At 34.8% G+C, this 23991-nt stretch overlaps 1 protein-coding gene across 1 annotated transcript; it reads left to right on the top strand.

Annotated features, from left to right (window-relative positions):
- The first annotated feature begins 19827 nt into the window (after positions 1–19827).
- LOC114098542 (olfactory receptor 52N1) lies at positions 19828–20796 on the top strand. The gene has a single exon (XM_027942791.1). It carries the CDS (start codon positions 19828–19830, stop codon positions 20794–20796), a length of 969 nt encoding a protein of 322 aa, XP_027798592.1.
- The last annotated feature ends 3195 nt before the right edge of the window (positions 20797–23991 follow it).

Here is a 23991-nt window from a genome sequence, read left to right as displayed (position 1 = left end):
TACAGAATAATTCTAATTATTTCTTGCTCATAAAATATGAAGAAATTTTTATAATATTTATACTTAAAAAACAACATTGCTAAGCTTTAATTAATTATCTTCTTCCTGTTCTTTTCAAATACCTCTGTAGAAAACTATGATTATAAAAATATTATGCATATAATGCCTATATATTTAATCACAAATATATATATATATATATATCATGCTATTAATCCATTCTTATAAAATGCATTATAATAATTTGTGTTCTTTTGGAGTTTGACTTTTATTCTCGAAATCACCAGAGACAATTATGTTCAGTAGGGTATAATCCTTATTTTGTTAGTCTATGTTTTAAAAATATTTCTTTCCATCATTCTTCTTTATTTTCAGATTATATCTTGAAAATGATCCTGATTAAAATCATAACACTTTTACATTCTTTTAAAGAAAAATCTTCTTTACCTTATATTAAACAAATATTTCCATAGTTTTTATGGTTTTACATTATCAACCTGAGTTATCCATTTTTCATAGACCTGCATATTTTATTGCAATTTCACAATTCATTTTATTTATATCATTTTAGATATTTTAATCTCCTGCAAATAAAAGCCATTTCCTAACTTTTGTTGCTTTTCTCTCTCCTTTCTGGTAGAATTTAACCTAGAGTTCCTTTCTTTCTTTCTTTTTTTAACCACTAGGTTGAATCCATTGAGAAGTTTTCAAAACGGTGGCATATATATAATCTAAAATATAAAAAGTAAAATAAAATCTGGAAAGCAGAAAAAGATTAGAAAATATAGCTTTAAAGCATTTTCCTCAATTGTAAAATGCTCTCAGCATTAAGTAAACTATAAAAATTTTCAGTACAACTTGGAATATAGACAACAAAGTACATAGTACTATCAGAATTATTTTTAATACAATTAGCATGATTTTTGCTCTGTAAAATAAATGTAAGTAAAATAATCTCTGGCCATTTCTTAATCCCTCCTTCCATCCCACTGAGAGCAAAAACTGACATCTTATGTTTGTTTACAAAATCCTGTACAATTAGGAGCTTTTAAATGTCTGACTATGTCCCAAATATCCTATCTCTGACACTCTCAGTCCATCTTTATCTCCTGAGATTTCTCAAACTCAGCAAATGTGTGCACTTATGAATTTTCCACTGGCCATTTTCACTGCTTGCTGTGACCTTCGTAATATAGGACCATGACACATACCTTCTACTGATTCAGATCTCTCTGCTCAGTGTCATCCTCAAAGCAGAGCTTTCCCGCCTCCTAATTTAAAACTCCAACTCCCAGACCCCCACCCATCTTGGCACAACATCTGACTTTACAGCCTTTCTGTACTCCACAGCCATTAGAAACATGTTGCCCCTCAAGTACTAGTTGCATTAGTAGTGCCATTTTTAAAACTTTTAGAACTTTTGTCTACTTTGTTCACTACTAAATCTCAGCAGACGAAAAAAAAAAAAAAAGTCATATAATCAATGAATGGATCAACAAATTCCAAATCCTCCTTTTTGGTTGGTCCTAGTGTTTGTATATAGATACTGTAGAAAATTAGTATTAAACATTGAAAAAACAAGACTGGACCTGGAGAAGGCAAACATGGTTTCAAGATGTCTTTCAGACAAGTATCTCCCCTTTCCATGTTTTCCCTTCCCTGTTCCCTCTGGCAATCCTCACTCTTCTTTCTACTTCTCTGTGTTAAACTTTTTTAGATTCCATTTATAAGTGATAGAATATAATATTGGTCTTTCTTTGTATTGCTTATTTAATTACCCAAACATCTACTAGATTCATCTAGATTGTTCCAATCACAAAAATTCCTACATTTTAAAGGCTGAATAGTAATTCATTGTGCACATACACTGAATTTTTAAAAGTCCATTCATCCATCAGTGGGCACTGCAGTTGTTGCCACATCTTGACTCTTGTGAATAATGCTACAATGAACATAATGAACATGGGGATGTTTTTTAGAACATTTTGTGCTGCCCAAGAAATATATAAATGTAAATGAACAATCAAATAGAAAAGCAGTTTATTGCTATGCCTAAATACTGCTTAAGACCAGTTATAAGGAAATATTGAAAATTAATAATACATCATTTTACTTAAATAACATTAAAATATTTCTCCAACTTTATGGGGTTGTCACAATGCCTTCACCACCACTCAAAATCTGTAAAAAATTGTGAAAAAAAGTATTGAAAAATAACTGAAAAGGCTTTTAAATCAAATACTTTTTTTAGTACTGTTGATGTCACTGCAAATATTTGCATTTCAGTGATATCTGTATACATGATGAAGATAGTACTGTAAATCAGACTTTTGAGCATTTTCCAGTTACACATATTCTGAAATCATTTATTTGTAAACCTCCTTTTAATATGATAAACCAATAATTGTGAAATAAAATTGACATTTTCTATAGAAATACGTTTATTCCCATTTTTAGCTATTATCTTGAGAATATACATTTGCCATCAATATCATATGTTAGCTGTCTTAAGAAACACAAACATATGACTACTAATTAGCATTATTTTCAAAAATTGAGAAAGTACAATAATGACAACCTGCCTTACATGGATTCAGTTTACTCATTAAATTGTAACTATATCACAATTTAACATATAGTATAATTATTTAAAATTTGCTTACTATGCAAAACACCCATACATATCTAACATGCACTAAAAAAAGCTTTTATTGCAAAATGGAAAATAAAAAATGAATAAAATTGAAACTATTAAGAATTGAGAAGTGCATACAGCAGATGCATATAAATATGCTCCTTGTATTATTTTACATACTTGAAGGGCATATAAACAGTGAACAGAAAATTACCCATAATGTTACTCATTTATGCAGATAAAGTAACATGAGAAGTTGATGAGATCTCTGTCATAGATGTGTTTCAGAAAAGAGAAAATGACAAGAAGATGAGCTACAGATCACTGCAATATCTTGTAACTCTTGAACTAATTCATTTCCATTGGTAGATAGCTTACACTTCCCACAGAAGACTCCTCATTTTATGGAGAGAAAAAAAAAGTTTTCCTATTATTTTATGGAAATAAATTTGAAAGAAAAGGAAGAAAGATGCTTGCCTGTACACATCAGCTTCATGGTGCCTTTTTCCTCCAGTGCCTGAACAGCATTTGATTTCCCTCTTTCATGTCCCTTCTCAAAGCAATTTGCAGAATTCTAAAGAGAGATAATTAAGAATCTTCTTTATGCAGCCTCCCTCTGACTTAAATGCCTTTTATTTAGTAGCACTTTTTGGTGCATCTTATATTTGTTTTCTTTTGTTTCATCTAAGCTCACCCTGATGCCAGATGTTTTTAAATATCCACTCATGACTGATATTACTCACAAATAATTGTGCTGTATTAATTGGGAACCTTCTATATAATAAACAATCTTTTCTCTGGGGATTTTATAAGGTAAAGTACAAAAGTTATGATTCTACATTTAAGGTGCCATAGATTTCTATGAGGCAGAGGAGGTAACTTTACCTTTGTGAAAACAAAATCCACATTTTGAATACAATGCAACTTACAATAGCCAAATTAAGGAACCAGCCAAGATGCCTGTGAACAGTTGAGTGGGTGAAGAAGCTGTGATCTATATGCACAAATAGAGTTTTACTCAGCCATAAAGAAGACCGAAATTATGACATTTGCTAGGAAATGGATGAAACTAAAGAACATCACCATAAGTGAAAAAAGCCATACTTAGAAAATTAAGTATCAAATATTTTCCCTGATATTCAAAAGCTACATAAAACTAATGGGGTAAGGGAAGACCTTGTAAAAATAGAAGATAAATCAATTGAGTAGATGAAAGGAATACAGAGGTAAACAGGAGGGACAGGAAAAAAGTACGAACTGCGGAATGAAATTAACCAAATAATATTATGTACATGTAATATTATACCCCCCGGAATTTTATCTGCATGTATCCTTATTAAGAATCAATTTCAAAAAATAAATAAATATAAAGGCAGATCAGTAGAACCGAGGAACATGCATGGGGAAAGGGGGAGGGAAGGGAAAGAACAAGGACTTATTACTGAATGAAGCCAGTTACATTCCATGCATGCATGATTATGTCAAAATGAAACTCACTATTTTGTATAATTATAATACACTAATAAAAACTAAAAAAGAAAATCTTCCAGAAGTGGATACATTGTTTTTGACCTGTTTCTTAGGTGTAAACCCATACATATCAAATGAGGGATTATTTTTTCTTCTTTTACTTATGAAAGTGCAAACACTTTACACTAAAAATGACATAACTTTGGGATTCCACCTCTTGGGTCCCCTTCTTCCTCCGGGAGAAGTCTTTTCTGCTGTCCTTTAATAAACTTCTAATTTCTACTCTGACCTTGCCTCGGCATGCTTCTTTGGTGTTATTCTTCAACATTGAGGAAGCAAGAACTCGTCACCGGTCAACAGCGGTAACATATTGGAGGTCCCAGACTGAGATTCTACACCGAGGTAAGTGCACGCACCCCATGTCTGTTTGAGGTTCATCTTTCTCTCTCTTTCTTTCTGGAGGGTAAGGTGGGCACCCGACGGCTACTTAAACGCAATTAGTGCAGCCGCCACTCTTCAAGACTCGGGTGAGAGGTTTCCTGGCCTAGGCAGCTCTCAATCACCTGTTCAATACAGAGCAGGCATGTTGGGTTCTGCCAAAGCTGCTTCCAACTTTTCTGTCTGGGCCTGGAGAGCAATTGGCATGAGTACACAGTGTCCCGAATCCTGATCTGCCTCGGTTGCGTGGAGGTGGAGGAAGGAGTTTGGAACAACTGCGGAATTCCGGTCTGGGCTACACTCAGAAGATTCCTAAGGTTCCTTTCTCTTGAGCCCCCTCCCGACAGCCCTCAGGGGTATCTAGGGTGATCAGTAGATGAATGGCACTGAGGGAAAGCCCCAATCACATTTGCCTCCGTATGGGCCATGCAACACTCCCAACCTCACATCCATTCCTCCTGGATGCTCCCCTTCCTTCGCAGGTCAGAAATGTTAGCAATTCAGGTTGTAGGACTGAGAGAAAGGCATGAGATAATTAGTAAAATCTGCCCAGGTTCCCTAAGATGCATAGGTAACTTTAAGTAGTCTGTTTTACCGCCCCAATGTTTAAAATGTGTTGTGTTCCCTAAGCTGCTAGAGAGGCATTTATAGAATCAACTCCTCTGGTAATCTGCTACCTTACAACCAGTAGATATTCCTTAACACTTAGGCGGCTCCTTTAGTCTACAGAGCAAAGGCAACAAAAGAGCATGTTTCTCTTTTGCAATGGGTTTTTAGTGGCCGGGAGGATAAGCAGTAATGCCCTTAAGTCTGAATCCTCCCAGGGTCTCTGGCACAGGGCAAACTGAGACCCTAGCACTTTGCTAAAGGGGACCAGAAACCCCTTGGCAAAGCAAGGTGAGAGACGGGTTTTCTGGACCGTTTAGGAAGCTCAAGCTTAGGGAGACGTCCCTAATGAGAACAGTTTTCTCTGGCAGTTTTCTCGGGGCGCCTGAGTCCTGTTTTCTTCTCACTCAGACGGGAGCTTCTCTCTCTCCAATACGCCAGGTGCACCACTAGCCTGCGTATTGAAAAATTGGGATAGATTTGACCCTCAGACGCTCAAGAAAAAGCACCTCATTTTCTTGGCCTGGCCTGAATACAAACTCTCTGATGGAGAAACCTGGCCACCAGAGGGAAATATCAATTTTAATACAATTTTACAGTTTGATAAAATTTACAAAAAAGGAAATGGTGTGAGGTGCTGTATGTTCAGATTTTCTTTGTTCTAAGGGAAAATCCTAAATTATGCCAACAGTGTAAAGTAGACTTAGCTATGATATCTGGCATGAAGAGAAAAAATCTTGGACTCACTGTGGAAAAAGAATCAGGAGAAAAATTTGGGCCGATCAAAGTACATAACCCCTTCCCCCTTCAAGACCTAAGGCAGATAAAAACTGACTCTACTGGAAAGTTAAGAGATATGCCAGATTGCCTGGGATTGGATCTATCCAAAGGAGCTAATCCTGTAAGTAAAAGGGAAACTGAGGGACTCCCAGCAGCTGCCAGAGCCATTTTCGCTTTGGGGAATTTCCTCATCCTTCCCTGCACTGTAAGGATTGCTCCATCTCTGTCCACTTAAAAAGAAGGGACACTGAATGCAGTAAAGTCAGTCACAGTCACACTGAGGCCCTTGATTTTACACCTATAGTTGCCCCTATGTGAAAACATCTGGTCCACTCATGGGGAAATCTATGGTGCCACTGATAGGAGTTAAATGGAAGTTAAAAACCTGGAGAGATTTTTCTCTTATCTGGTCTCTCTATTTTAAAGGTTATTATGGATTGTTTCTTGGGGATGATCTTGGCTGAATGTGTATCTAAAAGATGATTTTTTATTGTAACAATCTGGTATCTAAATGAGTTTGAAGCATTGCATAATCTTGCAGTTAGAAGTTGGGGTTAATTAAAAGAACTCTACTTCCAAGTTGGCAAGTAACTCCCAATCATTTAGCTTTATTTTTTTTCTCATCAATTTTGAACTGGGTAGCCTGAGAAGATTTCACTAGGTATACCAGTGCATTAACTTGGACAAGGATAGTAAATTATGATATGGTATCTGTTCCCCTCAGTGTGTAAGATTCAGGAAAAGAAAGTGTTGGATTGGAATGTTGGTCTGGCTTATTGAAATAACATTGAATAGCAACAGTCTTAAATTTTTAAAGCTTAATTTTGGATATACATGGTAGTGTGTAGTTCTCTTTTAAGATTTTTTTTTCAGGTGATTTAATGTAACTTAATACTACTTTAGAAACTTCAGAACAAAGGAAGTGACTTAATGATACAAAAAAAATTTCTTCTGATGGTAGAGATCCTATTTTCAGTTCTGTGTGAGCAAGTTTTTCTAGTGTAGGGAAGATATAAAGGTATGAAATTTTGTAAATTGTATCTTAAACTTGTATCATAATTTTCAACATCCAAACCTGAAAATTGTGACTTATGGTTAAAATGCCTTAGGCATGAGGTTTCTGCTCAGAATTCCAGTTTTCCCAGTTCCTTCCAGACCTCAGCCAGGACTTAAGTTGATATGAAAATAGAAGAAGCCTAGAGCACTCAGTAGGAGACAGATCTAAGGCCCAAGGAAAAAAAAAGAGAAAAAGTGTCTTTTTATGGGAACTCAAACTAGATTAAACCAAAGAGTAAATTGTATGGCATTTACTAATTACTGGCCGGTCAATTTTTTCTAGGACTTTTGTTTTTTTCTTAGATTCTGTATTTTTTTGAGCTCATGATTTTGATCCTACAGACAAGTTAATGTTTTTCTGATAAGTTCTATTTTTGATCAACTGGAGTTTTTTTTAAACATTGCAATGAGATTTCACCTGAAAAAGGTACAAGGCCTTTACTATTGTGTTGTGTTACACTTGTGTTACGTGTTGTATGTCGGTATGTCTGTGTGTATGTCCATATGTCATGCAGGGATATGACAATTGACAGATGAGGAGCGCTCATGAAAAATTTTTAAAAAATGGATCCAAATATCTTTGATTCACGTGATTCAAATGGCTCAATTTAAATTTGGTAAATAGATGAAAAAATATGTCTATAAAATTTACAAGTATTGTTTCAAAATGTGAACAGAAGGAGGTTAACAGATGAAAAAGAAAAACTAGAAGGTTCTAGGTATGGATTTAATAGAGGGAAAATGTGTTTCTGGATAAGAGTCTATATGATTAAGTAATTAAGAGGGTTTAATTAAATGATATAAAGAAGGTCTGTGTAAGTTGCTTATAAGTGTAAGTTTTTGAGCAAGTAATCTTAAAGAAATTAAACAGCTGGTTAAATAAGTGCTGTTGTTTTAGAGAATTGTGCTATGTTATTTCTTTAAAAGCTAAACTTGGTTAATATAAAAACATCAATGTAATTGGTGCTATTAATGTGTTCATATCTTCCAGGTATACAAGTCTGTTAGGTAGAAGCTTTAGAAAGAGCATTATATCAAGCTGTGTTCTAAAATTGTATGGTAATTTTAGGCTTAAAAAAGAAAAAACATGTTGGAAATTTATTTATCATTTGTGTTCTATTACTGGACTTGTTATCAATAAGTTATGTAAAGTCCCATGTTACTTTTTACACTGAGATACAATTTAAATGTATTTTTAAGTTAATGAGAGCCTAATCTATGTAAAGGTTTTATTGCAAAACACAAAAGTACTTTGCTACTTTTCTACAAAAGGTTAAAAGCTTTCAGCCTTTCTTTAATTCATGTTTTAGATGTGATATTATGTTGTGTTTGCTCAAGTTCACAACAATTTATATAGGCTTTGTAAAATGATGTTTAAAAAAAGCAAAGATCAGTTTCAGAACTACAGTATTTAAGATCTATGAAGAGCCCTGCCTTACTTGAGATAAGGCTCTGTCCCATCTCACTACATGTGAAAGTGACTATGAAAGAAGTAGGCCAGATTTCAGTACATTTAAAGTTGTGTCCAAAAGTCGTTTTTTGTCAAAATTACTAGGATCTCAAACAGGGGATTGTAATGTATAACTCTGCCAAAATTCAAGGTAGCTATTACATGAACTAAATATGTTTTTACTCTTGATAATTTTATTTTGTAGTTTTCTTATAAATGGTCTAAAGATTGTTTTGCAGAGGTACTGCTTTAAGAACTCACAACCTGGGTTAATTTAAGATAAGGAGTTATCACCTACAGGAGAGAGAGATAGACATTAAAGCCCTGTACTCTTAATATAAGGCTGTTGAAACTTATTTGCTGGATGTTTAAGATTAAGTTTTAAAATTAAAGTTAAATTAAAAGGGCCAAGAAAACCAATATTTGGCTCTTGCCCTCTGAGTCAGTCTGAATCAGGGAATAGGGGACTTCTTCAAAGAGTTTTGCAACTCTGGGCCACATAACCTCCCGATCAGAGAGATTAATGAGACCAGTGGAGGACAGAAAGCCAATCAGTGCATTTGCTGTGAAGAGGAGGGTCATCAGAAAAGGGAGACATCCCTGATGCTTCCAAGGGAAGCCACATGGTCAAGCAAGGCCTGGACCCATCCTAGCGCAATGGCACTAGCAGAACTGAGAAGCTGCTGTGAAGTTCCCCGAGGACTCCCAGGGAAGCTCAGCTGACTGTTAACAATAGATAAAAACAAAAGTCAGTTTGATTTGCTTCATCTTAAACACTTAGCAAAGACAGTCAAAGCCAAAGCACAGCTGTTCCTGGACATTTTAAATAATAATAATAGTTAAATGTAACTTCCAAAAATAAGTAAACTGGAGGCTACAAAAGAGATTCTCAGACAGGAATGCCTGATAACTATCAAAAGGAACTGCCAGAGTAGTTTTTAGTTTAAGGCCTTTATTTCTAACCTACACAGGTAGGCTTAGTGTTTGCAAGTATGGTTATCCAGCCCTAAGTAACAGAATTAAAGATTTCTCTATTAGACACAGAGGTCATACTAGTAAAAGGATTTTGCAAGATCAGATGACATTAAATTATTAAACTATATCTTAAGGGAAAGAACATCTGTAACCCTAAAAGTTAAATGTTGTGTGACATTTCTGGCAATGTGACAAATGTCCTTAAAGATTTACATGCTCAGATAGAAGCCATGTCCTCAGCAACTTTGTCATGGAAACAATATCTTAGGTCCTGGTTCTTGGTACTTCCTGGTGGAAAACATTGTTAGTCTTTGTCTTTGCCATCATACTCATTGGCATATTCCTGTGCTATGGCATTTATTGCTGCATCAATATGGTTCCAGTACTAATGAATTCTTGTTTCTCTTATAGACCACCTATCCCTTGAATGGCCCTCCAGCCTAATACTTCTCAATTGGACTTTTATCATGGACAACTCGATAGACCCAATTTTAAAGGGGGATTCCAAACTGCTTGCCCCACATCGTCCCTTTTCAGCCTGAAGAAGCCAGAAAGATCTTCTTCACCCCCCTTCCTTACAGCACTAAGGAGTTCCCAACTTAGAGGGGGGAATGAAGCCAGATTTAAAGTTAGGTAGTCAGTGTAGTTAGATAAATCGGGTCTAATATCGAGTGAAATCTAAAATGGAGACCATGCGGAGAATGACTCAGGGAAAACACAGGACAACTCATGGAATGTTAATGAAGTCCCAAAAAGGCCCTAGGCCAAAGTCCATCCCAAAGAAGTATTAATGAAGTCCTTCCTGCTCAGACTACTTCTTTGGCCCACTTGTGTCCCACCCCTCGGGCCTTCCCACCTACATTCCATCACTGAAAGAAACTATAAAATGGAGAGACAACCAAACTTCCACGGATTCCACCTCTTGGGTCCCCTTCATCCTCTGGGAGAAGTCTTTTCTGCTGTCCTTTAATAAACTTCTAATTTCTACTCTGAAAAAAAAAAATGACATAACTTTATTAACATGTCAAAACTTGACTTCAGGTAAGAAAGAGTTTTAGTTTAATTTTTTCACATGGATTACTTGCTTTTTAACTGTTTTTGGTTTTTTTTTTTTGTTGTTGTTGTTTTCCACAGTAGAAAATAACATAGTGGTGATTTGTTAAGTGTTCTTATGGGTAAGATGGAACTATATGTTCAAGAATTTTCTTTTGTGAGTTGGTGAGTTGCAGCCGGATGAAAGACGAATTTGCACAAGATTTGGAAGACAGAAGTGGAGCAGTAGCCATTGCTCTTTAAAAGCTGTTAAGTTTATGTGCATTCCAAGATAGATTGCAGAGGGGATGGTCCATACATGCCTATTTTTGTATGCCCCCCAAATAACAGCAGAAGCATTCTTTTCAATTTGGGGGTACCAATATAGGACAAAATAAATTTAAAAACACAGAAAGTAGAGTAAATATAACCTTTTATTAAAAGATGCTGATTAGAAATCAATAATAATAAAATACAGAACGTATATGCAATTAAATTCTATGTAACTATGGATCAAAGAATATTACCATACATTAACCCATCTAAGTATGATGTATTAAGCTTTATATGTTAAACTTTTTATATTAACAAGACTCCTAAATGAAAAGTCCAAACCATAATATGAATATCTGTTGAGATGTATATAATTCAAATTAAAAAAAAACAATGCTCTTTCAAAGACACTATTCATAACATACAATATGAAAACACAGCAGATTGAGGAAAAACTTTCAGAAAATATATCTTACTAACAATTTTTTAACCAGAATATACAAAGAAAGCCTCCAACAATAATATCAACAACTCAATTAAAAATGGCAAAATATTTGAGTGAACATTTCACAAATAATGGCATACTTGCAATAAATAATCTTTCACCACTTCTATTCAGCAGAGTCCTTAAAACCCTAGCCAAAAGAAAGAAATTTTATAAAGAGATACAAATAGGAAAAGAAGAGCTCAAACTACCTCTATTTGTTGATGATATATTCTATATTTAGAAGACCCAAAAAACTTTACTAGAAAGACTCTAGAATTCATGAGTGAATTCAGCAAAATAGAAGGGTATAAATACACACCAATAAATCAACATAATTTTTATACACCAAGAATATATTAGCTGAAAGAGAAAACAGTAAAATTATTATCCCTTTTAAATATCCTCAAAAATAAAATATATGGTAATCCACCTGTAAAAAAGGGAAAAGATGTCTACAATGAAAACTACAGAACACTAAAGAGAGTAATTGAAGAAGACCTCAGAAAATGGAAAGATCTCCCATGTTCCTGGATAGGCAAAATTAATATTATCAAAATGTCCATATGATAAAAAGTGATACATACATTTAATGCAATTTCTATTAAGATCTCAATGATGTTCTTCACAGAACTACAAAAAGCAATTATGAAATCCATTTGGAAAAATAAGAGGCCTAGAATAGCAAAAGTAGTCCTCAGCAGAAAAAGTGATGAAAGAGACAACTAAATGACAGACCTTCAATTATACTACAGAGCTATAGTAACAAAAACAGCTGGTATTGGTACCAAAACAGAAATGAAGACCAATAGAACAGAATAGAAGGCATAGAGAGTCACCCACCTAAATACAGTTATCCTAGACAAAGGTGCCATAAACATACCTTGGAGATAAGATGACCTCTTCAACAAAAGTACGGGAAAAACCAGAAGTTCATATATAATGAATGAAGTTGAACTCCTATATCTCACCCTGCACAAAACTTAACCTAATCCTTAGACCAGAGACCCAGCACTTACTAGAAAAAAGTAAGCCCAATTCTCCAACATATTGGCTTAGGAACTGACTTCCTTGACAAGACTCCTAAAGCTCAAGAAGTAAAATCAAGAATCATAAACGGGATGGTATCAAACTCAAAAGCTTCTTCTCATCACAGGAAACAATCAAGAATTTCCAGGATATACAAAGAACTCAAAAACTTAACACCAGAAAACTTAAAACCCAATAAAAAATGGACAAAGGAACTGAAAAAAAAATTTCACAGAAGAAATATGAGTGGACAACAAATATATGAAAAAATATTCAATATATATTTGAGTAGACATTTCACAAATAATGGCAGCAGAATCATTGTTTTTATTCTTTTCTTTTCTCTAAGAATTAGGTTACTTCACTTAACATGATAGTCTTCAGTTCCAGGTAATGCAAACTACACTGATATTCCATCTCACTCCATATAGTTGTTACTATAAACAACACAAGTAACAATAAGTGTTGGCAAGGATGCAAGGAGAAAGCAACTCTCATACATTGTTGGTGAGTCTGCAAATTGGTGCAACCACTATGGAAAATAGTGTGGAGATTCCTTAGAAAACATAGAATGGAACCACCATTTGACCCAGTTATCCTACTCCTCTGTCCATACCCCCAAGGACTTTAAAAAAAACATACTACAGTGACGCAGCCACATCCAATGTTTATAATAGCTCACCTCACAATAGTCAACCTATGGAAACAACGTAGGTTTCCTCAACAAGTTCATGAAGAATTAAAGTGTGGTATATATTCAAAATGGATTATTACCCAGCCTTAAATCAGAATGAAATTATGGCATTTTCTGGTAGATAGGTAAAACTGGAGAATATCATGCTAAGTGAAATATGCCAATCCTAAAAAACCAAAGGTCAGAATGTTTTCTAAGGTTGAGGAGGGGAATAATAAAAATCAATTGGATAAAACAAAGAAAAATGAAGGGAAGGGAAGGGGGTGGGTGGGACAGGAAAGACAGTAGAATTAATCAGACCTAATTTCCTAGCCTTCAATTTGACTACACGAGGGTAGCTCGACATCATGAACAACGAAAAGTGTGGGATCCTAAATAGAAAGTTACACTGTGTGTATGTATAATTTGTCAAAATACATTCTACTTTCATGTATAACTAAAAGGAACTTTTGACATCATCTGGAAAATATAAAGCAAAATTATGATGCAATGGAACTATACTTACACAACAATAACTTAAAATGAAAAAGATATAGAGCATCTGGAATGTTTCTTTATTAATTTGGGAAACTTTAATTTGGAAAGGTCACTTTTTTTTCCTTTATTTTATTTATTTATTTTTCTGTGCAAGGGATTTAAATCCAGGGCCTTGCACATGCCATCAAGTTGCACTACAACTGAGCTACACACCCAGGCCTGTTAAAACAAATGGTGAGAGGCACAATGGATATTCATATGTAGAAGAATGAAACTTGACCCCTATCCTCAGCGTCCACCAAAGGCAAGTGAAAGTAGATCAAAGACCTAGGAATTAGATCAGAAACTTTCCAACTGTTAGTAGGAAATGTAGGGCCAACACTCCAACATGTCAGCACATGAACTAACTTCCTTAACAAGTCTCCTAATATGCAACAAATAAAACCAAAAACCAGTAAGTCAACAGCATCAAACTAAAAATTTCAAATGAAACTATTTATTTTTCAAATATATATATATATATATATATATATATATATATATATATATATATATATATATATAAACTTCTGTAGAGCAAAGGAAATAAGGACATGAAGAGATAGCCTATAAAATGGAAGATTTTTACCACCTACTCTTCAGTTAGGGCATTAATATCCAGAATGTATAAAGAACTCAACAACACCAAACAAATAACCCAGTTAAAAAATAGACAACAGAACTAAACAGAAACTTCTCAAAAGAATAAAAATAAATGAACAACAAATAGATATTCATCATTTCTAGCAATTATGGAAATACAAATCAAACTACATTCATTTTACATCTCATTCGAGTCAGAATGGCAATTTTCAAGAATACAAGCAATAATAAGTATTGGCAAGGATGTGGGGGGAAAAGTACATACATTATGGGTCATACTACAAATAAGTTCCACCATTCTGGAAAATAGTATGGAGACTCCTCAAAAAACAAAGATTGGTCAGGCTTGGTGGCACATACCTATAATTCCAGAAACTTGGGAAGCTGAGGCAAGAGGATTGCAAGTTCAAAACCAGCTTCAGCAATTTAATGATGCCCTGGGCAACTTAGTAAGACCCTGTCTCTAAATAAAATTTAAATTTCTTTATAAAACACTCTGGGATGTAATTCAGTGGTTGAACACCCCGGGGTTCAATCTCTAGTACAAAAAAAAAAAAATCTAAAACTAGGAATGGAACCACCATACCACCATATGACCCAGCTATCCCACTCTTCAGTATATATTCAAAGAATCTAAACTCAGCATGCTACGGGAATGAAGCCACATTAGTGTTTATAAAAGCAGCACAATTCACCACAGCCAAGCTATGAAAACAACCTAGATGCCCTTCAACAGATGAATAGATAAAGAAAATGTGGTGAATATGGATTATTACATATGGATAATGAAGTATTACTTAGCCATAAAGAGAGAAATTAGGGCATTTTCTAGTAAATGGATGAAATTGAAAACTACCACACTAACTAAAATAAACCAGACTCCCCAAAATGAAAGTTGAATGTTTTCTATGATATGTTAAAGTTAGTCTAAAATAAGAGACAAGAAAGAGAAGCGGAACAAAATAAAGAAAGCAAGACGAGGTGCGGGATTCCATCAAAATAGAAGAAAGATCAGTGGGGTAGATGAAGAGAATCAAGAGGGAGGAGGAAGAAGAAAGGAGAACAGTGGAATGAGTCTGACCTAACTTTCCTATGTATATATATGAGTATATCACACTGAATCTCACCATTTTATATATCCACAAAACACTAATTAAAAAAAAAAATTAAAGTGTAAAAGCTGGGCATGGTGGTACATGCCTGTCATCCTAGCAACACATAAGACCCTGGCAGGAATATTGCAAGTTCAAGGCTAGCCTCAGCAATTTAATAAGGCCATAAACAACTTACTGAGACCCTGTATCACAGTGAAAAACAAAAAGGGCTGGGGATGTAGCTCAGTGGTAAACTGCCCCTAGATTCCTGTATCAAAATAGAAGAAGAAAGAAAGAAAGAAAGAGAGAGAGAGAGAGAGAGAGAGAGAGAGAGAGAGAGAGAGAGAGAGAGAGAGAGAGAGAAAGGAGGGAGGGAGGGAGGGAAGGAAGAAAGGAAGGAGCAAGTAAATAGAAGAAAGATCAGTGAAGTAGATGAAAGAAAATAGGAAAAAGAAGAGGTGGAAAGAAAGATCAAGTAGTAAGGACTGAATTAGAGCAAATTATATTTCATTCTTTTGGGATTATGACAAAATTAATTCTAATGTTATATATAATTGAAAAGAACCAATAATAAAAACTATAATTAAAAAGTCACTTTTAAAATCACACTGCAATTTTCCTGAAAATTTAAATAGCTTCTATTATATGACTCAGAAATTACATTTCTATTTACATGATAAAATGAAAATATATGTCTATACAAAGAAACTTTCCTGTGAATGTTCATAGAAGGCTACTGTATAATAGCTTCAAGCAGGAAACAAATGAATATGCATCAATACAAATGAATGAACACATTGTGGTGTATCTACATAATAGCAAACTGAAAGAGATTAAAAAAAAAACAAATCACTAGCATAACACATAGATAAACCTTATAAATATTACATTGAGTGAAAGAAACCTGACATAAGGGAATACACTATATATTTTCTTGCATATTAATTTTAAGAAAAGCAATTCTAATCTATACTGTTACCAAGAAGATCAGGAATTATTTGGGCCATGACGTATAGTTGGCATTGACTGAGAAGGGACATAAGGAAATTTGGGGTGGTGAAGAACATTTCTATATCATAATTGAATAGTAATTGTGCATGTGTGTATGCTTATTAAAACTTCAGGAACTCTATCTCTTCAATATGTGCCTTTTATGGAATGGGAATTATACTTTGACCAATTTGATTTAAAAGACAAATCAACACAAATCAATGTTTAAAATAAAAGAAAATTATCATATCATTACCCAATAGAAGTATCTACTGTCATAAAATTTAAAATCTGTTCATAAGAAAAAAATAACTGATCTTGGAATAAAGGAGACATTTACAGATGATTAAGAATATCTCTGGAAATTTATAGAAACACTATGCACAATAGTAAATTATTTTATGTTAATCCCAGGATTATCTCACTGGCAATGAATTATACTTTACCGAGCATCCCAATCAGACATTTCAGGGTGAGTGTAGAGATATGTTTTGAAAATATAAATAAGTTGTTTTTAAACATCTGAAATTATTACAAATCAGTGTGTGTTACGATAATCATTTAGCCAAGTAGTATTCCTTCTGAATAAAGGATCTGTTTTCAATTTATAACATGTTTTATTATTACATGGCTGTGCTTCTACAATCTGCCATACATTCAATTCTCCATATGATCATTTGGAACCAGGACTCTTTCTTTCCAGCAGGCTTCATTATATCCAGTCATCAATAATGAAACAAATATAGGTATCTGTAATCACTGCTCCTGGTAAATATAGCATAGGACGGAGATCCTAGCTATTGGAAAAAGGTAAGAAAAATATATTAAAAACAGAATAGGAAGAAAAACTTTTCATCTTTCATAGACACTGTGATGTTACCCTTCTAGGTAATCCTGAATGACCTACACATAAACTACTATATATAATGACCAAATTTATCAAGGATACTAAATTGAACACCATAAATAAAATTCACTTTTTTGTATACAAGCATTATTTACTTACTCATTCATTATGTGCTAAGTTTTTAAAAAGTTAATATAAAAATCTGTCTACCAAGTAGATTTAATGCTGAAAGTACAACTGGCTTCTGAACTACATAGTTGTCCCTATGAGAGATTGTATCTTCAGGAGTTTCCAATTATAATGAGCAACACCACAGTTCCTAGGACAATTCCCAGTAGCTCAGCCAGTGTCTTAGTATTCAGATGTATCTGATTCTTAATTCTCCATTTTACATACAATGAACATATACACACACATATACATATGGGAAATCAATTCCCTTCTGTGATTGTAGTAAAAAGAGACATAAGAAATCTCTCTGCTTCTACTGAGACAGTAACAACTGAGTCTTCTTCCACTTCAGAATATATTGCGCACACACAAAATGCACTCAAACCCAGAAGAGAATGTTCCCTCCCTGACTCATCTACCAAGTTTTCAACATTGGTCATACATTTTCCATTCAGGTCTAAGAGCACCACATAGACATGAAAGCGACTTAATTCATGGATACATTCTCAGTTTCTTGAGGAATTCAAGCAGTTTTCAAGGTAAGAGGATTTCTGAATTGGGGTTGCATTCTTCTTAATAAAGGATGAATGCAGATTATGGCAGCTGCCAAAGGAGGATGAATGTAAGTTTCAGGCAGGACTGTATCCTGACTCAATAAAAACACCAATAATTCCCACTAATGTGCCTCTGCATATTAGCTTCTGTGTTCCGTTTTTATTTTAGATAAAACATTCATATTTCAACTGCCAAAACATAGTTCTTATGCAGAACCTTTTAAAGAGAAGTACGTCTTCAGTCCCACTGGCTGTGAAAGCTAAGAGCAACATTTCTGAGAGACAATAATTTATTAATCAGAGGGTAGAAAGAAAAGAACTATGACAGCCATATTCCATACTTTTCTCTAGTTTCTTTTCCTTTTTTTAAAGGAAATGCATCTATTTGACACTGTATTCATGAAATTTCAATTATTTCACAATTCAACAAATTTGAGTACCTCTCAAATTTGTGCAATTACTCCACATAATTTGTTTCCATATTTTCTTGGAGCCTTATATTTGTACATAATGGTGAAATTTATTGTTACATATTTGCACATGCACACAACATAATACTGTATTTAGGCCAATATAATTCCCCATATTTCTCCTCTCTTTTCCCTCTTCCTATCTCTTAACCCCTTCCCTCTACTCTACTGATCTGCCTTCCATTTTCATGAGATCCACCCTGCACCTTCCTTTTCCTTTTCCTCTCTGGCTTCCATATAGCAGAGAAAACACTGGACCCTTGACTTTCTCAGTTTGGCTTATTTAACTTAATAGAGGTATCAAGTTCCATCCATTTTCCTGCAATTTATGTCAATTGCAGGAAATTCAGAAATATCAGGAATTGCAGGAATTTCAATTTCACACTTTTTAAAGTTCTACTGGGGATACCTATTGGAATACCAGGTGAATTTCCAAAATATCCAGGAGGTTTTATAAATTTCAACATTGAAATTAATCAATTAATCAAAAGGTCTATTTTTGCTTCCATAACCTCTTCTGTAGGAGTAGCCCTAGAACCACAATACTTGTTCATTTTGTTGTTATTATTGTTGTTTTTAATAAGCACACCTTGAGCAATATAGCCAACTACATAATTGTGCATCTTTTGTGTTCCTCCTATGTTCACAACTTTGATCATGTTTCCTCACAGCATACTATCAAATCAAATGTTCTCCCCTCAATACTCACCTTATGTCAACACTTATTCTCCTAAAGCCTATTTTTCTGTGGAATTAAAAAAAAATGTATTGAAAATCTACTTTACACCAGAAAAGCATTGCTATGTAGATTACGTTGCTTGAGAAATATTTGTTCTATGAGTCTTGGAAGATGTGATGTGGGTAGAAAATAAAGCACTGTATAATAAAGGAATATTGACTGATGCAGTTTAAGCTGAAGCATCTTTTTCTCATTGAACTAGATCTAGAGTCCAGAAGACTAGATGCTAATATTGGAAAAACATTGGCTGCTTTCTACTATTACAATGATTCTTCATTACCTATTTACTTTGTCACTAATAAAATAGGTCATGGAGTGATGATGTTAGAAAGGGCATTTGTTTCTATGTTTTATTTTCAAGATCAGTCCATCATTTTGATTAAAGGTAGATATTAGGAGAGGGTAAAATATATATTTCTGTAGTGAAGATTTTTGAAGAGAGAGGAGAGGAATTTTGTGGTACAAGTAAATTGGAATCAACTTCAGCAAGTCTATTAGGTAAAACATTAACTTTGAAAGGTTAGCATGTCAGAACAACTGATGATTATAAATATTTCAGGTTAGTATGGGCATCTCTGAATATGGTGAACACCTGGATCCCAGAAAATATATAATCAATCCTTGACCATCCATTTGGTCAGTTAGTAGCCAAATTCAACCTGGAGAATGGAAGACATGATAACAAAAGAAACTGCACAAGCCATTGATGTTGTCAACATCTAATGCTTAAGGCATGGACTCTAAGAGAGTATGTACCACATGTAAAACCTATGAGAGCAATAAGGTCATCTATCCCCAAGAAAGATGAATTAGCCATTTTATGGGACAAAGCCCTGCTAGTCAGTGACACTCTGAAATTTTTTCTTCTGTTTACACAGGGAATTCTGTGAATGCTCTACTCTAAACTTCCCAAAAGTCATTATGTCACTCCTAAATGTCACCAGCCTTACTCCAGCTTCATTCATTTTAAATGGCATCCCTGGTCTGGAAGAGGTGCATTTGTGGATCTCCTTCCCCCTGTGTGCCATGTACAGCATTGCCCTTACAGGGAACTTTGGCCTTATGTACCTCATCTACTCTGAAGAGGCCTTGCACAGACCTATGTACATCTTCTTAGCCCTTCTTTCCTTCACAGATGTGCTCATGTGCACCAGCACCCTTCCCAACACTCTCTGCATACTGTGGTTCAACCTCAAGGAGATTGATTTTAAGGCCTGCCTGGCCCAGATGTTCTTTGTGCACACCTTCACAGGAATGGAGTCTGGAGTGCTCATGCTCATGGCACTGGACCGCTACGTGGCCATCTGCTATCCCCTGCGCTATGCCACCATCCTCACCAATGTGGTGATTGCTAAAGCCGGGCTGCTCACTTTTCTTAGGGGCGTGATGCTTGTTATTCCTTTCTCTTTCCTCACCAAGCGCCTGCCATACTGCAGGGGCAATATCATCCCCCATACCTACTGTGACCACATGTCTGTCGCAAAGATCTCCTGTGGGAATGTCCAGGTCAATGCCATCTATGGTTTGATGGTTGCCCTTCTGATTGGGGGCTTTGACATCTTGTGCATCACAATCTCCTACACCATGATCCTTCGGGCGGTTGTGAGTCTGTCCTCAGCAGATGCTCGGCAGAAAGCCTTCAGCACCTGCACTGCCCACATCTGTGCCATCGTCATCACTTATGTCCCAGCCTTCTTCACCTTCTTCACACACCGCTTTGGGGGACACACCATTCCTCCCCACATACACATCATTATGGCTAATCTCTATCTACTCATGCCTCCCACCATGAACCCGATTGTGTATGGTGTGAAAACCAAGCAAATTCGAGACAGTGTCATTAGGTTCTTGTTTAAGCGAAAGGATACTTTGTCTCAGAACGTCAAATAGACACTTTTGAATGTAAGAATTCCCTTACCCAGGTTGAGATCACCAACCCAACAGTAAACTCTCCAAAGGAAACCTAGTATGTGTCCACAGGGAACACGTATCTGCAACTCAAAGTCTTCTTCCTCTTTTGAACGGCTAAGTCTCTGTTCATGTAGGTAAAATCCCCCTGTGTGAAATTCAAAGCCTCTTTAATGTAGAAGATTTCCATGTTCACAGCATTTAGTCTTACTAGACAGGAATCTCTCCCCTGAATGACAATGTTCATACACTGAGACAGAGTGGTTGGATCACTGGGTTGGATTTGAATGTCTTGAAGATTTTAAATTCCTCACAATAAACAACTTATGTTCATTAGTATCTGTATCTGATTTACCTTTCTCAGCATTGTCCTGCCAAAATCACTTGGAGTTAATTCTTATTTCCTGGATCATTATCTTGTTCTGGATGGTAGGTACAGGGTTTATCAACTTGGTGGCATTTCATGAAACTGTTGCCTACGATGTTTGCTCTTTTTTGCATGCATGATATATTTCAGAAAAACATTTATTTGAAATAACATCTTTTGAGAATCATACTCGGACCCTATAAACTGTAAAACAATTTTTCTTGTCTCCTGTGCTTCTGTATATGACTTAGAATGAATATACACTTTATTTATTAATGAATATGTTAAATTTGGTATGTTATGTGTGCATGTTTATACAAATTATGATCAAATAACATGGACAATACCATAGTAAAAAAATGATCAAAACCTTCATTTATTTCTTTTATAGAAATAACCTTTTAAAACTATTGTGGTATTCATATATATATATATTTTTTTGTTGTTGTTGCTGTTGTTGTTCTTTCTGGTGATTATTTCTTTACTCTAAGTTATGTTTGAACTTTAATTAGATTACAAACTATTCTGTCATACACAATGAGAATTCTTTTTTTGTACCAGTGATTGACACCAAGGGTGCTTAACCACTGAGCCACCTCCCCAGCCCTTTTTGTTTTTTATTTTGAGACAGGGTCTCACCAAGTTGCTTAGGGCCTCAGTAAATTGCTGAGGCTAGTGTTGAACTTGTGATCCTCCAGCCTCAGCCTCCCAAGCCAGTAGAATTAAAAGCATGAACCACTAGGCCCAGACACAATGAGAACTAACTCAATTACTATATCAGTCACACTTTCTCTCAAAATATTATATATTTTATATAAATATACATATATATTGTATGATACCACAGACATGAAAAATATGCATGGGCCCTGTCCTCCTTTTCCCACTAATTTAAACCTCTATGTGAATCAATTTTATCTTTAGTTTCTTCTTTAAATTATTACCATTTAATTCAATTCTGGATTTGTTTGCAATTTGATTGTAATGATTAAACTTAATAAATATTATTTTGTGTACTATAGCTACATGAATGTTAATATGAATATTGAGTGCGAATGTTGATCACTTTGTAGCCAAATCAAGATTATAGTTCCTTCTCTTTTGTTCTAATAGCATCATCCTTATTACTCATGAAGAACCTGCATCCATAGTTTTCAGTAGTATCTGAAAATATATTACACAGATTGAACAAGAACAAGGTATATGGAAAAGAAACACCAGAAGGCAAATGTCTGACTTTTAGAACTGTCATTAAAATAGAAAGCTGTTAAATCAAAGGAACAAATTTATCCAAGCCTCTCTAAATTACTTTTGTATTTTTAGTTGAAAAAATGTATTTCTTTCCTTCAGTTATTTGGAAATATATAATACATTAATGTTAACTATAGCCCCCACTCTTGTACAAAAGAAGATCAGGTATTATTCCTCCTACCTGTGACCTTGCATTCACTGACCTACCTCATCTCCTTCCCACAACCCGGTGTCTGGTAACCACTATTTTGTTCTCAACTTTGGTAAGATAATGTTCTGCATAAATCTACCTCATGTGGTACCTGCATAAATCTACCTCATGTGGTACCTGTGTCTCTCTGCCTGGTTTATTTCACTTCACATAATATACTCCAGATTCATTTATATTGCCCCAAATGATAGGGTGCCTTCTCCTTTTTTGGCTAAGTAGTATTCCATGTGTGTGTATATATACTGTATTTTCTTTATGCATTCATTTCTTGATGAACAATTAGGTTGATCCCTTACCTTTGCTCTTGTGAAATGTAGTGTGCAGATGCTTCTTCAACAGACAAATCTCATTTAATTTGAATATATACATGGTAATGGGATTGCTCAATCATATGACAAATCTGTTTTTATTTTTTTGAGGAACTAATGCACTGTTTCTCATAATGACCATAACACACCATAAAGTATTTTCTATAACTGAATTCAGAATTGGTGGTTTAAGAAATGCCAATAAATGACAAAATACCTAAAAAAGTGTTTATATAAGATAAACTTGGACACATCTTTGTGAGAATATATGATGTACTCTCAGCAAATTTCAACATAAAATGTATTATTGCTAAACACAGTCATCGTGCTATATATTAGTCTTCCTCAGCTTGTCCGATATCTGCACACTTGCATTTGTGGACCAACATCTCCCTATATTTCTCTTGTACACCTGACTCTTCTATTTTCTGTTACTATAAGTTAAGTTTATTTCATATAGCACAATTTCTTCAAGGTCACTCCATGTAGACATAAATGTAAGGTTTCCTTATTTTTAACTTTTTAAAAGTTGGCACATAAAAATTATACAGTTACAGGTTTATAGATAATGTTTCAATATACACATCATATAATGTTGGAAGCATGGTGAACCCATCTCCACAAACATCATTTCTTTCTGGTGAAAACATTCAAAAGTCTTTCTTCTAGTTTTTAAAGAAGTACAGACCCTGATTATCTATAGCCATCCTATTGTGCATTTGAATACCAGAACTTACTCTACTAATGATATCTCTAGCTTAGCACCTACCTCTCTTTTGTAAGTTTTGTTCTGTTTAGTTTTTTTTAAAGATCCAATGAACTCTCAATTCCAACTGTGGACACGAGGTTCCCACCTACATCAGTGGATCGCCTGCTCACCAGACTTCCCATTTCCTAATATTTATGCTTAGAGAAAACCAGCTACTAGTGTAGAACCTCACAAAAGGAAGTGACAGAACAACTTGACATTGCTTCAAAGGGTACAGAGTTTGAGTGCAAATTTTCTAGAGGAAATTTGATATATAAGTGATTTAAAAGTA

The sequence above is a fragment of the Marmota flaviventris genome, chromosome 9 (genome assembly GCF_047511675.1).
Source record: "Marmota flaviventris isolate mMarFla1 chromosome 9, mMarFla1.hap1, whole genome shotgun sequence".
Classification (NCBI taxonomy): domain Eukaryota; kingdom Metazoa; phylum Chordata; class Mammalia; order Rodentia; family Sciuridae; genus Marmota; species Marmota flaviventris.
Note: the sequence above shows the minus strand (reverse complement) of the source record. Positions and strands in the feature narration are given on the sequence as shown.